We start from the raw sequence: 17,591 nt of genomic DNA on the forward strand, positions 1-17,591 counted from the left end.
TTAAGGTGATCAAAAGTAGGTAGAAGAAAATAGTATAATATTATAGATAAAGAACTAATATCCCTAATATATAAGGAAATCATAAAAATTGAAGGGAAAAAAACCCAAAATCATCAGAAAAAAATGGGCAAAAAAAAAGAGCAGATAGTTTTTTGGGGAAAAAAGATACAAATAGCCCTCAAACTTATCAGATACTACATTTCACTCACAGTAAAAGAATGCAAACTCAAACTATACCATGTCTCATTTATGCAACTGGAAAAATTCAGTAACTTAACAAAATGGTCTCAAGGAAGCTATAAGAAAATAGGCACCTCATACATTGTTGGTAGGGTGGAGGTATAGAAAATGTTACAACCTCTATGGAGCACAATTTGACATTAACAAAACTACATATGCATTTACCCCTTGAATCAACAATCTAGAAACCTACCCTGAAGAAACATCTCCAACTATATGGAAAACAATTCTCAGGTTTTGGGGTTTATTATGAAACTTTTTTTAAGTTTTAAGGTGTTTTACATAGAGTAAAACCCATCCTTTCTAGTGAACAACTCTGTATGTTCTAAAAAAATCCATATAGTCCTGTAATCACTATCACAATCTAGATTTTAAAAAAGGGTTCCACCACCCCCAAAATTTCCCTCATGCCCCTTTGTAGTCAAATTGTTCCCTAATGCTCAGCCCTTGACAAACACTGATCCATTTTATGTCCCTAGAGTTGCCTTTTCAAGAATGTCATATAAATAGACTCATACCATATGTAGCATTTGAATCTTGCTTCTTTCATTTAGCATAATGCATTTGAGATTCATTTATGTTGTTTCATGTATCTATAGGTCACTTCTTTTTATTTCAGAGTGATACTCTAATTATGGATATACCACCGTTCATTTATCCCTTCACTCATTGGAGGACACTTGGGTTGCTTCTACTTTCTGGCAATGTATGAATAAAGTTGCTACAAACATTCAGGTAGAGGTTATTGTGTGAATATAATGGGTAAATTCCTAGGAGTGAGACCGCTGGGGTCATATGGTAAGTGTATGTTCACCTTTATAATACACTAACAGGCTGTTTTCCAAACTGACTGTACCATTTTGCATTTTCACAGCAATATTTAATTTGTTCAGCACCCAGCCATTACTTGATTTTGTCGGTATTTTGTTAAGCTAATTCAAATAGCTATGTAGTAGAGACACTACACTTTCATAGGAAAAGACTGGAAATCATTAAATGCCTACCTATAAGAAATTGGCTGAAAAAACTATCGTTCATTCAAATAATAGAGTACAATTTGGCAATAAAAATAGAATGAGAATGATTTCTATGAAGTGATATGAAAATTACTATTTTCAGGATATATTTTCAAGTGAAAAAACAAAGTACAAAAAATATATATGTATGATGCTATTAATGTTGTGTAAGGTATGAGAAAGGGTAAGTACACACACCACAAACACACACAAACTCAAAATACTGATTATTTACAAAGGGTGGGTAGGATCAGGAAGGGAGAGATAAAGAGGAAAATGGGATTTCACTGAACATATCTTCTTACATAATTCTGCCTTTTGAACCATGTTCATATTTTACATAGTCAAAAAAATTAAATTAATAAGGATGGGGAACCCCAAAAATAACACAAAAGAAACAAATGAACCTAAGAATATATAAATTTGGTAACAATCACACACGAGAAAATAAAATAGCCAAGAAACATCTGAACAAAATACTCTGAACTATATAGCTCTACTGTATTGTAAGATGAGAAGAACTGCAAAGAAATCTTGAACTTAATAAGTTTACTGCTTTTAGTGACACATGCATAGAAATTCTGCAACTATTTTGTGTTATATGATTAGGCAAATGAGTAAATATATTAATACTCTGGGAACCAGGATTCTCAGAGATACAAATATGGAATAGAAGAAGAGGAAGAACTATGATATCAGGTTTAAATTAGAAGCATCAGGTTTAACTCACAATTTATAAAAATGCCTATGTTGGTATAGCATGTGTATTTCTTAACTCTGTCCACAAAAGGAGCATACCTAATGCCCACATCTCAGTTTCTAAATATCACTATCCAGTAAAAGGAACAAGAACTCTTTGACAAAATAGCTAATACTGGGGGCTGGGGCAAAACCTGGAGTAGACCAGGAATATCTTGTGCCAGAAAAAAAAGGAAGTGCTCAAAAACTGATGAAGACAATGGATGAGACTCCCACTAGCCAAATTTGGAACAACTGGAGAATCAAAATGAAAGACAAGAATGGACTATAACCCTTGTATATAAAAAAGAATATATGTGACAACAATGACACAAAAAAAAAAAGAAAGGGAGAAAAGTAAAGTTCTTTAAAGAATAATGTCAACTAATCAATGTGAATGAAATGATAAAGATAGAAAAATCACTATTTTTATAATCACCACAGTAACATATGATTCAGGAAAAAAATATCAATGAATTCTAAACCAACAGGTGAAAAACAGGGAACAGGATAGCTGCATGATCTAAAAGTATCACTCTATAGATCACTTATTAATTACAAAGGAGGAAAGGCACCTTTACAGTGGAGAAATCTGGTAGACACCACCTTAACCAATTGTGTACATCCTGATATGATGCACTGAAAAGAACTACTTTTGTTATATTCCTGCCAAAAATGATTAACCTGAATCTAATCATGAGGACACACCAGATATGCCTAAATAAAGGGATATTAAAGGAGAATAAATAGACATAAAAATTAAATGCAATGTGTGATACTTGTCTAGATGTGGTTGCAGGAAAAAATAAAAGAAAAAAAACTGCTGTGAAGGACATTATGGGGAAATTTGTATACAAGTGACATATTAAGTGGTAGTATTATATCAAAATTAAAATTCCTGAGTGTGACCATTGTATTGTGGTTATGTGGAAGGATATCATTCTCAGAAAACTAGAAGTTTCTGTATTGAGAGTTCAAATATGATGGATGAAATATGCCACTTTCTTTCAAATGATTCAACTTTAGCTGGGGCAGTGGGAGAGGGTGGAGAATAAAATTGACTTTCAAAATCAATTTTTTGAGAGAAAAATCTCCAAATCTAATAAGTATTTAAGTGAAGGTATATGTATGTTCATCTTACCACTCTGGTAAGTTTTCTAAAGATTGAAAATTTCTGTTAAAAAAGCTTTTTAAAAGAAGATATTACTCAAGAGGTGGGAGTTGGGGATGGGCAAGATGAGTGAAAGAGGTCAAAAGGTACAGATTTCCAATGATAAAATAAATGTCATGGCATGTAATGTACAGCATGGCAACTATAGTTAATAATAATGTATTATATACTTGAAAGTTGTTAAGAGAGTAGATCTTAAAAGTTCTGATCACCAAAAAAAAAAAATTGCAACTATGTATGGTGATAGATTAACTAGACTTACTGTGGTGATCATTTTGCAATACACAGAAATATCAAATCATTACATTGTACACCCAAAACTAATATGTTATATGTCACTTATACTGTAATTAAAAATTCTTATAAATAAGTAAGAAGAGGATGTTACAGAAGAGGTGAGATTGACCTAGTCCTCAGGGAAAAGTAGAATTTGATATTTTAGACAAGGAGTGGTGGGGGAGTACATTCCCTAGTTGGGGTTATTAGCAACTTAGCACAGAGTGAAGGTGGTAGTTGAATAAGCAATGAGCACATAAAGGAGAAATTCCAGAAGACCTGAAAAGGCAAGTAGACTTTTATAATTAAGGCAAATAATTTCAAAACAAGAACTTTATACTATCAGAAAATGAAAAATTTTTAAAGATCTTAAATCAATGAGAGCCATAATAAATCTCTGCCAATGGACAGACCCAAAAGATCAAAAAATAGGAATAAGAAAAGCAAAACAGAATATCTAAGCATGTCATAATGTTTTCATTCAACTTTTTCAATTGTCTTTATTGCCATTTGGTTATAAATACAGGTACCTACTTTTCATCTGACTACATTTATCCTTAATAGACCAGCTTTCATCAAGAATCGAAATGGAGGGCTTCCCTGGTGGCACAGTGGTTGAGAGTCCACCTGCCGATGCAGGGGACGCGCCTTCGTGCTCCAGTCCAGGAAGATCCTACATGCCGCGGAGCGGCTGGGCCCGTGAGCCATGGCTGTTGAGCCTGCGCGTCCGGAGCCTGTGCTCCGCAAAGGGAGAGGCCACAACAGTGAGAGGCCCACATACCGCAAAAAAAAAAAAAAAGAAAGAATAGAAATGGAAAACTCAAAGGAGACAGGGGTCAGCGGGTACAGGGAACCAGCAAAGCAGGCCAGCATATTAAACTGTATTCTTTTAACAGACATACTTTGTATATGAAATATCTAGGACTACTACTTATTTTTACAATGGAGTATATTCTCATCTTTTTTTTCCAAACATGTGGTCCTGCCAGTGTATCTTCCATTTTGCCATTTTTTAATACACACTCAGTAAAAGTAATATTTCCCTCAACAACTGCACAAATATGATAATAAATGGCAATATCCAATGTGCAGACACAACCGGGATTGTGGCTTAGTGGAAAAACCATGTCCTTGGTAGCAACCTTGAAGCTCAGGACTAGTATATTACTACCATGCTTAGAAAGAGACTAGGTTGGAAATACAGATTTTTTTATGTGAATTCAACTAACTTTTAAAAGTTTGAAACTAATTTTAAAACTTTTAAGCACTGTACAAGCCAACAACCATTCTGTAAGCTGTTTCTGGCCCATGGGCTGCCAATATACAACCTCTAATTTAAACTCTAAAGTCCTAACGGCATCTTTTATTTCACTTTAACTTGTTGAGAAATAACCCATTTTGTTACCTTCCCGTCAATAGAAAGTTCTGCAATAAACAATTTGAAATTTGGATCAAATATCATAACCAAAATTTTACATAAGCAATTTGACATTAATTAATTATTGTCACTATTTTATAGGTGAGAAAAGAGATGCTTAGAGAAATTATAGGACTTCCTCCAACAGCACAAAAGCTGACAGAACTTACACTTTCTATAGACAAATCTTGTGTTTTTTTTACAATCACCTTATTATGGACTGAATTGTGTCTCCCCCAAAATTCATATATTGAAGCCCTAACCCCCATAGTGACTGCATTTGAAAATAGGGCCTTTAAGGAGGTAATTAAAGTAACATAAAGTCATAAGGGTGGGACCCTAATACAATAGGACTGATGTCCCTATAAGAAGAGGAAGACACACTTGGGGCGTGCAAGCAGAGAAAAAGCCATGTGAGGACACAGCAAGAAGGTAGCCATTTGCAAGCCAAGAGGAAAGGCCTGAGGATAAACCAACCCTGCTGGCAATTTGATCTTGAGAGTATCACCCTCCAGAACTATGAGAAAACAAATTTCTGTTGTTTAAGCCATGCAAACTGTGGTATTCTGGTATGGCAGCTCTAGCAAACAAATACAACTTGTTACCTCAAAATTAGTAAAGTACCATAATCAAAAAGACATCTCAGAAGGCTTTATATTAAACACATGACATTTGTATGTAACTTAGCACTTCCATCGTGTTAATTACATATTTCAAAAAAGACACCAAAATCTTAAGAGTTAAACCTGACATGGGTCATTTGTTCAACAAACATTTATTTGATCCATACTCTATTAAGAGTTTTGTGGATAACACAGTGACCACTGGTCACTAACAGTATGTAAACAAATTAAGAGAGATATGTGCCAGAAATATGACACCAATGAAGTGTTCTAAGAATACAGAAGCTCTGAAGTAACCTAGAAACAAAGAAGAAATCATAGGTCCTGCTTCTTCAAGCTATTTCTTACTCAATACTGCTTTATTTCAGTAGATTTTTTGTTTACAGTAGATTGTAGTCACCACTCCATGTAAATATACATCATCAAAAACTACATCAAGATATATTTCACCTTTATTCCAAAAAAAGCACACAGTCAGAATGCCATAATAATAACTATTATATACTGGTAGCATTGTATGTGCCAAGCACTATGACAGAAGCATCATATAAATTACTTCAGTCAATCCTCACAACGACCCTACCCTTAGAAGGTATTACTGTCCCCTTTCTCACAAATAATATATCACCTTAAGTGGTTCTTTGTACTATGTGTTCCAATATTTCAAAAATAATATTTCAGAAAAATCTAATATATTCTCAAGCTAAAATGTTCACTACTTCTAAAAATATTTTTTAAGTTCTGTCTAGACATGTAGAGAAAAGCAATAACATCTGCATATACCACAGTATGACATAAAGATTCAAAACAGATTTCCAACATCAAAACCAGGCCGGCCAAGTGCACCACTCCCCATCCTCCCCATGAAGCAGCTGAGGTCCCACCACAGCTGGAGGGCAGGTGCAGCCCACATGAGGGACAACCCTTGAGCACCTGGCTCTGGTGGCCAGGGAAGACTGTGCTTCCAGGCCCCAAGGATCATACCTTATACAAGAACACTCCTTTAAGACTGAGAGAGACAGCTGTTTCACCTAATAACATATAGACAAACACAGAGAGCCAGGCAAAATGAGGAGACAAAGGAACATATTCCAAACCAAAAAGTAAGACAGATGCCCAGAAAAAGACCTTAATGAAATGGAGATAAACAATCAACCTGATTAACAGTTTAAAGTAATGGTTATAAACATACTCACCAAACTCAGGAGAGGAATGAATGAACACAGTGATATCCTTAACAAAAAGATAGAAAATATATGAAAGTACCAAACAGCAGTTATAACTCAACTGAAATACACACTTGAGGGGTTCAACAGCAGATTGGATGAAGAAGAATGAATCAATGAGCTGGAAGAAAAGCATGGAAATCACCTAGAAAAAGCAGCAAAAAGAAAAAAAAATTTTTTAAGTGAATATACCTAAGGGACCTCTGAGACAGCATCAAGCAGAAAAACATTCACATTATAGAAGCCCCAGAAGGCAAAAAGAAGAGAAAGGGTCAGAAAAATTATTTGAAAAAGTAATAGCTGAAAACTTCCCTAATCTGGGGAAGGAAACAGACATCCAGGTCCAAAAGAGTTCCAAGTAAGGCAAAACCAAAGAGAACCACACCAAGACACATTATAATTAAAATGGTAAAAGTAAGGACTAAGAGAGAATCTTAACAGCAATGAGAGAAAAGCAACTTATTACATAGAAAGAAAACCTCATAAGGCTTTCAGCAGATTTCTCAGAAGAAACTTTGCAGGCCATAAGTGAATGGCATGACATATTCAAATTACTGAAAGGAAAAATTTTCCAACCAATAATTCTCTACCCAGCAAGGTTATCACTCAGAATTAAAGGAGAGATAAAGAGTTTTCCAAATAAGCAAAAGCTAAAGAAGTTTATCACCACTAAACTGGACTTATAAGAAATGTTACAGGGAATTCCCTAAGTTGAAAAAAAATGGCACTAATTAATAAGGAGAAAACATAAGAAAATTCACATCTCACAGGAAAAGGTAAATAAGAAGGTAGCAGATCAATCACTTATAATGCTACCATGAAGTTTAAAAGACAAAAGAAATAAAATTAGCTAAAAATACAATAATTTGCTAAGGGAACATAAAATAAAAAGATGTTAAATGTGACATCAAAAACATAAAATGTAGTGGGATAGTAAAAAATGTAGAATTGTGGAATGTGCTCAAAGTTAAGTTGCTATCAACTTAGACTGTTATATACATGGGATGACACATGTGAACCTGATATACATGGGATGATACATGTGAACCTGATAACTACAAAGAAAAAGAGTAAATACACAAATGAAAATGAGAAAGGAATCTAAACAAAGCACTAAAGAAAATCAACAAACCACAAGGGAAGAGAGAAAAAGAAACAGAGAAACTATAAAAATAGCTAGAAAACAAATCACAGAATGGCAGTAAGTACATACCTATCAATAATTACTTTAAACATAAATGGACTAAATTCTCCAATCAAAAGACAGAGTGGCTGAATAGATTAAAAAATAAAAACAAGACCCATCTATATGCTGCCTATAAAAGACTCACTTCATAAGTAAGGACATAAACAGACTGGATGTAAAAGGATGGAAAAACACATTCCATGCAAATGGAAATGAAAAGAAAGCTGGTATAGCTATACTCATATGAGACAAAATGGCCTCTAAAACAAAGACTGTAATAAAAAACAAAAAGAAGCACTACATAACAATAAGGGGGTTCATACAGCAAGAAGATATAACGTTTATAAATATGTGCGAGGCAAATGTGATAACCACTACACTACGGAAACAACACTTAAAATATGTATGCACCCAACACAGGAGTACCAAGATATATAAAGCAAATATTAACGAACTTAAAGAGAAAATTAATAGCAATACAATAATAGTAGGGGACACTGACACCCCACTTATAGCAACAGATACACCATCCAGACAGAAAACCAATAAGAAAACATCAGCCTTAAATGACATATTAGATCCGATGGAATTAACAGATTTATACAGAGTACTCCATCTAAAAGAAGCAGAATACACATTCTTCTCAAGTGCACAAGGAACATTCTCCAGGATAAATCACTTGTTAGGCCAAAAATCAAGTCTCAATAAATTTAAGACGACCAAAATTATATGAAGCATCTTTTCTGGCCACAAAGCCATGAAAATAGAAATCAATTACAAGAGGAAAACTGAAAAAAAAAAAAAACCCACAAAAATGTGGAAATTAAACAACATGCTACTAAACAACCAGTGGGTCACTGACGAAATCAAAAGTAAAATCAAAAAATATGTAGAGACAAGTGAAAACAGAAATATTACATACTAAAATCTGTGGGGTGCAGCAAATGTAGTTCTTAGAAGGAAGTCAACAGCAACACAGGACTACTTCAAGAAACAAGAGAAATCTAACTTTACACTTTAAGGAACTAAAAAAAGAAGAACAAACAAAGCCCAAAGTTAGTAGAAGGAAGAAAATAATAAGATCAGTGCAGAAATAAATGAAATAGAGACTAAAAAGACAATAGAAAAGATCAATGAAACTAAGAGATGCTTCTTTAACAAGATAAACAAAATTGACAATCTTTTAGACTAAGCAAGAAAAAAAGTGAGAGGGCTCAAATAAAATCGAAAATGAAAGAGAAGTTAAAACTGATACCACAAAAATACAAAGGATGATAAGAGAATACTATGAACAATAATATGCCAACAAATGGGACAACCTAGAAGAAACAGATAAATTCCTAAAAACATACAGTCTACCAAGATTAAATCATGAGAAAACAGAAATGTTAAATTGACTGATTACTAGTAAGGAGACTGAATCAGTAATCAAAAACCTCCCAGCAAACAAAAGGCTTAGACCTGATGGCTTCACTGGTGAATCATCCCAAATATTCAAAAAAGATTTAATACCTATCCTTCTCAAACTCCTCCAAAAAAAATGAATAGGAGGGAATGCTTCCATACACTTTTTAGGAGGCCAGCATTACCCTGATTCCAAAACTAGACAAGGGCAACACCAAAAAGAAAACTACAGGCCAATATCTCTTATGGACATAGAGGTAAAAACCTCAACAACATATTAGCAAACTGAATTCAACAATACATTAAAAGGATTATACACCACAATCAAGTGGGATTTACTCCAGGGATCAAGGATAGTTCAACATCCACAAATCAATTGATGTGATATACCACATTAACAAAATGAAGGATAAAAATCATATGACTATCTCAGTAAATGCAGAAAAAGCTTTTAAAATTCAAGAGTCATTTATGATAAAAACTCTCAAAGTGGGTATAGAGGGAATATACTTCAACATAATAAAGGTGATATATGACAGACCCACAGCTAACACCACAGTCAACAGTGAAAAGCTGAAAGCTTTCCCTCTAAGATCAGAAATAAAACAAGGATGCCCACTCTCACCACTTATACTCAAAAAAGTATCCAAAGCCATAGCCACAGCAATTAGGCAAGGAAAAGAAATAAAAGGCATCCAAATTAGAAAAAAAAAGAAGTAAGACTGTTACTGTTTGCAGATGACATGATACTATATATAGAAACCCCTAAAGACTCCACCAAAAAAACATTAGAACTAATCAATGAATTCAGCAAAGCTCCAGGATACAAAATCAATATGCAGAAATCTATGACATTTCTTGTACAATAGTATTGAAATATCAGAAAGAGAAATTAAGAAAACAATCCAATTTACAATTACATCAAAAAAAATAAAATACCTAGGAATAAATTTAACCAAGGAGGTAAAAGGCCTATACACTGAAAACTCTAAGACTGATGAAAGAAATTAAAGAAGACACAAATAAGTGAAAAAACATTCCAAGCTCATGGATTAGAAGAGTTAATATTGTTAAAATGTTCATGATACCCAAAACAATCTACAGATTCAATGCAATCCCTATCAAAATTCCAGTGGAATATTTTACAGAACTAGAACAAATAATTCTAAAATTTGTATGGAACCATAGAAGATCCCAAATAGCCCAAACAATCTTGAAAAACAACAAAGCCAGAGATACCATGATCCTAATTTCAAACTATACTACACAGATATAATAATCAAAACAGAATGGTACTGGCCCAAAAGCAGACACACAGATCAATGGAGCATAATTAAGAGCCCAGAAAAAAATCCACACATATGTGGACAATTAATTTATGATGAAGGAGCAAAGAACATACAATGGAGAAAGGACAGTCTCTTCAATAAGTGGTATTGGGAAAATTGGACAGCTACAGACAAAAGAATGAAACTGAACCATTATCTTATACCATAAACAAAAATTAGCTCAAAATGGTTTAAAGACTTGAATATAAGACTTGAAACCATAAAATTCCTGGAAGAAAACATAGGTGGTAATCTCACTGACTTCTGTTTAGTGATGTTTTTTGGATCTGACTCCAAAGGCAAGGGAAACAAAAGCAAAAATAAACAAATGGGACCATATTAAACTAAAAAGCTTCTGCACAGCAAAGGAAATCATCATTAAAACAAAAAGGCAACCTACTGAATGGGAGAAGATATTTGCAAATCGTATATCCAATAAGGGGTTAATATCTAAACTACACAGAGAACTCATACAGCTCAACAACAAAAAAACAAACAGCCCTATTAAAAAATGGGGAAATGATCTGAATAGACAATTTACTAAAGAAGACATACAGATGGCCAAAAATCACATAAAAAGATGTTCAAGATCACTAATTACTAGAGAAATGCAAATGAAAACCATAATAACAGGTGTAACCACCTCACACCTATTAGAATGGCTTTAACAAAAAGTTAAGAAATAACAAGTGTTGGAGAGGATATGGAGAAAAGGGAACCCTCACAAACTGTTGGTGGGATTGTAAATTGGTGTAGCCACTATGGAAAACAGTACAGAGATTCCTCAAAAAGTTAAGAATAGAACTACCACATTATCCAGCTATTCCACTTCTGGGTATATATACAAAGAATATGAAAACACTAATTCAAAAAGACATACGGGGCTTCTCTGGTGGTGCAGTGGTTTAGAGTCTGCCTGCCAATGCAGGGGACACGGGTTCGAGCCCTGGTCTGGGCAGGTCCCACATGCCGCGGAGCAACTAGGCCCATGAGCCACACTACGAGCCTGCACGTCTGGAGCTTGTGCTCCGCAACAAGAGAGGCTGCGACAGTGCCCGTGTACCACGATGAAGAGTGGACCCCACTCACCGCAACTAGAGAAAGCCCTCACATAGAAATGAAGACCCAACACAGACAAAAATAAATAAATAAAAAATACAATTTGCTAAAAAAAGTAGAGGAATTAAAAAAAAAAGATATATGCACCATGTTCACTGGAACGTTATTTATAATAGCCAAGATAGGGAAAAAAACTAAGTGTCCATCAATGGATGAATGGATAAAAAAGATGTGGCATATAGGTGTAGATAAAGGTATAGATACAGATCTAGAGATACAGATATACCCACAATAATACTATGCAGCTATATAAAAAGAATGAAATCTTGCCATCTGGGATGATATGGATGGAACTGAGGGTATTATGCTAAGTGAAATAAGTCAGAAGTAAAAAGACAAATACTGTATGATTTCATTCATATGTGGAATCTAAAACAAAACAAAACAAATAAATAAAACAAAAACAAACAGTTACAGGGAACAGATTGGTGGTTAACAGAAGGGAAGGGGGCTGGGGGATGCAAGGCATTAAGGGGGTCAATTGTATGGTGACAGATGTGACCATTTGGTGCGTGATCACTTTGTAGTATATACAGATCTCAAATTATAATGTTGTACACTTGAAACTTATATAATTTTTTTTTAATTCCCCAAATCACACATATTTCCACTGAAAACCAATTGAATTAAGTTGTTGATGAAAAACGGTCAAATATCAGTAGTTTATATAGTTCAACTGTAATATAAGACAAGTTAAAAAAAAACTTACCTTAACTAAGGCGACCCTTTCATTAGTTTAGACAAAAATAAAATACAAATAGGAAGAGAATTTACAGGGGAGCAGTTTTCCTGCAACACTTCTCAGCAATCAAGAGACTGACTCTGTCAGTCAGCTCAACATGTAGTCAGTTTTTTATCCAAGATGACAATTCACTTCTATGACTTCATCTTCAGTTCCCCAGGCTATTAAGTTTTTCCCATCTCTGGCACAAACTTTATTTCAGTTTAAAAATATATTAACTATCTGTTTACTATGTGCAAAGCTATTTTCTAGGTGTTTGGTTTTCCTTACCCATCTCATTCTATGGTCTACTATTAAGTATTATCAAACTAAAAACATACTAAATAATGTACAAATGTCACTTGGCTCAAAGAACGTATTAAGTACACTTCCATTAAAAGCACAGGAAAGGGCAAAAAGTTCTTCAGAGAATGAAAAATATACCTAAACTTAAGTATATTAAATCAGAATCATAAAATTTCATAAAAAATAATGCAGGTAATCTATTACAAGCAACAGATTTTAGAAGACAAAATATAACTTTCTCTTCAAGTACTGTATTCATTGCTGGAAAAATGTTAGGACATGTTAATGAAAAAGCAATAGGACACCTAAACATTCATGAGTTTGTTTGCTTTATGTACTAAAAATGCTTCCTCGTGGTCCACTATAGCCTTGCAACTCAAAGTGTGCCCAGGGTCCAGAAGCACCATCCTTACCTGGGAGCTTGTGAAAAATGTAGATTCTCAGATTCACCCCCCAACCTGTAGAATCAGAATCTGCATTTAAAGATGATTCCAAGGTGATTCCTATGCACATTTAAGTTCAAGAAGCACTTTCTCTACAACATGGCTCTTAACTCAGGTCCTAAGGGCAACATGAGTTTCACAAATTCCCTGAAATTTCATACAGAACTTTCTGTGAGTGAATATACATAGATTTTACTGGGTAAAGGCTCCATATTTTTTATCAAACTCTCACAGGAATATAACGATCTCCAAATAGATTAAGAACTACTAGATTCTATGGCACAGTTTAAAAGTCAAAATATTTCAAAAACTATTTACGCTACTCTCAATGAGGTCTGTTGAAGAATGACAAGAATGAAGGTCAGAACGTCACAGTGGGTCACGGAAGACCTTATCTGAAGAATTTATTCACACCATGCAAGAACTATGCCAAGAAACCAGTTTGGAGACATCTAAATAAATAATTCTCTACATGAGGTTTGAGATTAAGAATGTGCACTTGAAGAAGACTCAAACTGAGAAGTAAATAAATATAAGGTAGGATTTTTTTTTTAAGATAGGATGCCATTAGATGACAGCAAAGTGCTGAATTCTTGTTGTAAGAGCTCAATCAGCAAATCTCTAATACAAATTCTGTTTGATTTGGGATACAGAACCATTTTAAAATGTTAACTTCCAAGTACATTCTTACAATATTTCCTTTATGAGGGATCCCAACACGTTTTACTAGTCGTACTTTCTTCATCCTCTTTGGACCTCAGAAGACAAAACAATGAAGAAATATGGCACAAAAATTAAAAAGGACTTGCCCAGTATCTTCAGTGAGCTAATGATAAACAGTAGCTCATATCCAGAAGGTTCTCACTAATATATGAGAACTGTGTACGTTTCATGCTTTCATCTTATCACATAACCATCTCTTTGGGGTGTGTATTATCCAGGGGCACAGACAATGTTTAACTTGTTTCCTTAAGCCATAGTGCCTGATAGAATTTAATTTCCTTAATGGGCAACCAAACTGTAAGTTTAAAATGTTAACTGGATTTATCTTGATCCTGATGTTTTATTGTACTATTACTGTAATTTTTCATCTGTGATGGGTCTAATCCCTGACAATCTGATCTCCAGGGTGGATCCATGTCCAACCATACCAGTCATTCCAGGCAAGAGAGAATGCTAAAAAATATTCAGGGGATCAAGATTACCCTAAGATTACAAAGTTAGACAGTGAAAAGTTTGGGGCTGTATTTTGGCATGGAGAGGAGAGTAAGAAGGTTAGTAAGTGCATAACAAAGAAGAATGATGGAGAAGAAACACTGAACCCAGTTTTATCTGGAGAAATGAAACAATGAAAAGGAGACAAATACTTAAAGATAAAACAGATTACTGAGAACAGGAGTAAATGGTTCCTTGCACATGTCAGTGAGCATTTGATAATGTAAATAATATGATCATTAATGACAATTTTTACAGTAAAATAAAATAACATGGCAAAACCAATATCTGAATGCAGTCTGTAAGTCTGCAAAGCTCATGCACCTAACCACTATACTCACAAAAAACTGATCCAGTTTATGCAAATGATAAGTAGTTCAAAAATGTTTTAACTGGAAATCTCAAATGTCATAGTAGTTTTATTTTTAAAAACACATTAAACATATTTCCAACAAAGAAGGATATAAAAAAATGTACTAGTTAAGCCACTTAATCTTATTCTTTACCTGAAAGTGTCCTAGAACTAAGAGGTTAGGGATATATCACAAAATTCCCAGATACCCTATAATTACTCATACATTTATTTCCTCCAGAAATGTGTTCTCAACTTTCTGGAACCTTTTTACAATTTCAATCTGAACCATTTCTCAAGCCTAAGAAATCTCTGTTTACTCCTACTGTTTAAAGTAACATCTTTTATTTGTCTGAAGTAACTTTGTTCCAGCTTCAGTGGAGATCATCTATCAATAGATCTCTTTCTCTAAGTCAGGTAAACTCTACTCTTCCCTTAATGTAGTACCCAGTCAGTATACAATCAACAAACCCTGAAACTTAAAAAAAAAAAAAAAAAAAAAAATGGATGAGTATATTTAAAGTCTAAAGAACTAGAATCTAAGATATCTTAGTACATCTTCAGTTTCCTTAAATCAGGGAACATTTGTATTTAAAATGATATTTAATATCCAGAAGATAACACAGCTATGTTATATGGATAAATTCTTCATCACATCTCAAACATACCATATTGAAACGTAACAACAGGTTCACTTCCCCGGTTCAAATGTTAGTTACCTCTTCATCATCTTCCTCATCTTCAACATCCAGAATTCCTGAATCCTGTTCAGACTTGGGGCTAGTGCTTCCTATCTCTGTATCAAAAATTGTATATGCATCTTTCTTAGGTTTTCTCTTGCTACCTATCCTGGGTTGTTGAAAGATGATGTTATCCAGGTTTCTTTGTTGTTGGGCCTAGGATAGAAACACATACACGCAAATAAACAAAAAAAGAAACAAAAGAAACAGAACTTAATTAAGTATTCAAAGAACTTCTAATTTTGAACTAATTGGTATCTTAAAAAAAATACAACAAAATCCCTTAATACATAAAGTTTTAGTGCCAGAAATAAAACCAAACATATTAATGTATAGATTTTTAACCCTGGAGCTACCTATCTTTATTCGTTTCCCCAGTTTCCATAGAAAAAGAGATAATCAGTCAATACTATCATGAGACTTTTCAAATACAAACACTAAGTCATCACAAAAAAGAAATCTACTGATTTGTACCTAAGTAGCCAAGAGATTAGTAAAAATGACTGAATATTTATCTCTTGAAAGATAAGTGCTATACTAGAACCACTGTGGTTGGGAGAAGAGGGACAGGAGCCTTTAAGCTTAGGGGACTCTTAGAAACACATATGTGGATACAAGAGACAAATAAATTTTAATCAGGATAATAAAATATCTTAATAGAGTAACCTGAACTAACTAAACAGGATTTCATGAGCTTAGTCTGTGGAAAACAGAGTTTTAAGCATTTCTTTTTCTAAACTTTTATAGAAAAGTATAATTCCCTCAACTTAACAAAATAGACTCAAATGATGGTGTGGTTTCCATAGATCCAAAGAGGTGGAAAGTGTGACTATACAGACTCAACAAAAGAAGCTAAACCAAATTATTAGAGCTGGAAGGGACCTTAGTCACCACTCAGGAAATAGGCTAGAAGACAAAGGATTTGTTTGAAGCTACAAGGCTAGTAAGTGATAAATCAGAAGCCCAAAGTGTGATCTCCTAAATTCCGTATCAGTGATCTTCCCACTATACCAACAGTCCCTCAAAGCATGACGAAAATGTTTCCCCAAAAACAAGAGTTCTGTGGTCAAATAAACGGGAAACACTGCATGTTATACAAGCCTTCTTGTAGATATACGATGCACATTAACAGAATAAAAACTGGGAGAAGTCCTATTTTAAGGAAACTTCTTTAATATGGTTTAACCCAGCACATTCCAAAAGTATTTCACAGTGGAACTTTCCTTTTCAGAAGAAATAATACTAATACTTAGTATCATCTGAAGATACAAAGCTTAAGAAATGTGACCTCCCAGAATATACATTGCTTAATCAATATATGATATTTCTACTCAGTGACAAGTAGAAATCAGTTCAGGAGAAAAATCAGAATCTCCAAATATTCTGAATGAGATTAAGGAATTCTAGATAAATATTCAGTATAAGGTGTTAGTCCAGGTACTGGTTAAATGAGACAATTATAACAAGACAGAGAAAAACTTGAACTATGTGAGCTAGTTTCTGCCAAGAAAATGAAAAGAATCTACATTCCAGAGACTTGAATCAATGGACTAACTTGTTTCTCTGCATAGTACTTGTTGATATTTTGGTTTGACTTACATAAAATACATGGCTTCAGTAACAAAACTGAGAGAGAAGGTATCCAAGCACATTTATGTTTGTACACAAGACATACATACCCTCCAAGCATTTGAGACCTCAAATTAGATAGAACACTCTACTTCTCTCAAAAGTAAGAAGTTCTCCCCCACTTACTTCCAATGCAAACCACACAAAAAGGGATCCAGGACTCTAGAAATCTAACGCTTTCATATTTAAAAAAACAAGCTCTCAACTAGAGAGTAATCACTTGTCTCTTTATCCTCTCTTTCAGTACAGCAAAACCAAAAGCTTTCATAAGTTGGTCTTATTTTATTGAATCCAAAGTTAAATATTTTTCCTTCACAATCACTAAAATACTATCAGTGTACCAAAAGCAATCAAAAGGAGCCACACTTAAGCACTATCATTTATACTTGAAATGATACAAATCTGAAAGTATCCTATGGAAGTAATTTTAGATCATCTATG

General features: G+C 34.0%; 1 protein-coding gene across 10 annotated transcripts in view; it reads right to left on the reverse strand.

Annotated features, from left to right (window-relative positions):
- The window catches only part of EXOC6B (exocyst complex component 6B), a 696,544-nt gene that overhangs the window by 406,650 nt on the left and 272,303 nt on the right, over window positions 1–17,591 (reverse strand). For all 10 annotated transcript variants that reach the window (XM_027131993.1, XM_027131994.1, XM_027131995.1 and 7 more), the window contains one exon: window positions 15,501–15,677. In XM_027131993.1, coding sequence (XP_026987794.1) covers window positions 15,501–15,677 — 177 coding nt within the window. The remainder of the gene's footprint in view (window positions 1–15,500; window positions 15,678–17,591) is intronic.

This window comes from Aethalodelphis obliquidens, unplaced genomic scaffold (genome assembly GCF_003676395.1).
Source record: "Aethalodelphis obliquidens isolate GAN/ISIS:26980383/991018 unplaced genomic scaffold, ASM367639v1 scaffold40, whole genome shotgun sequence".
NCBI lineage: Eukaryota > Metazoa > Chordata > Mammalia > Artiodactyla > Delphinidae > Aethalodelphis > Aethalodelphis obliquidens.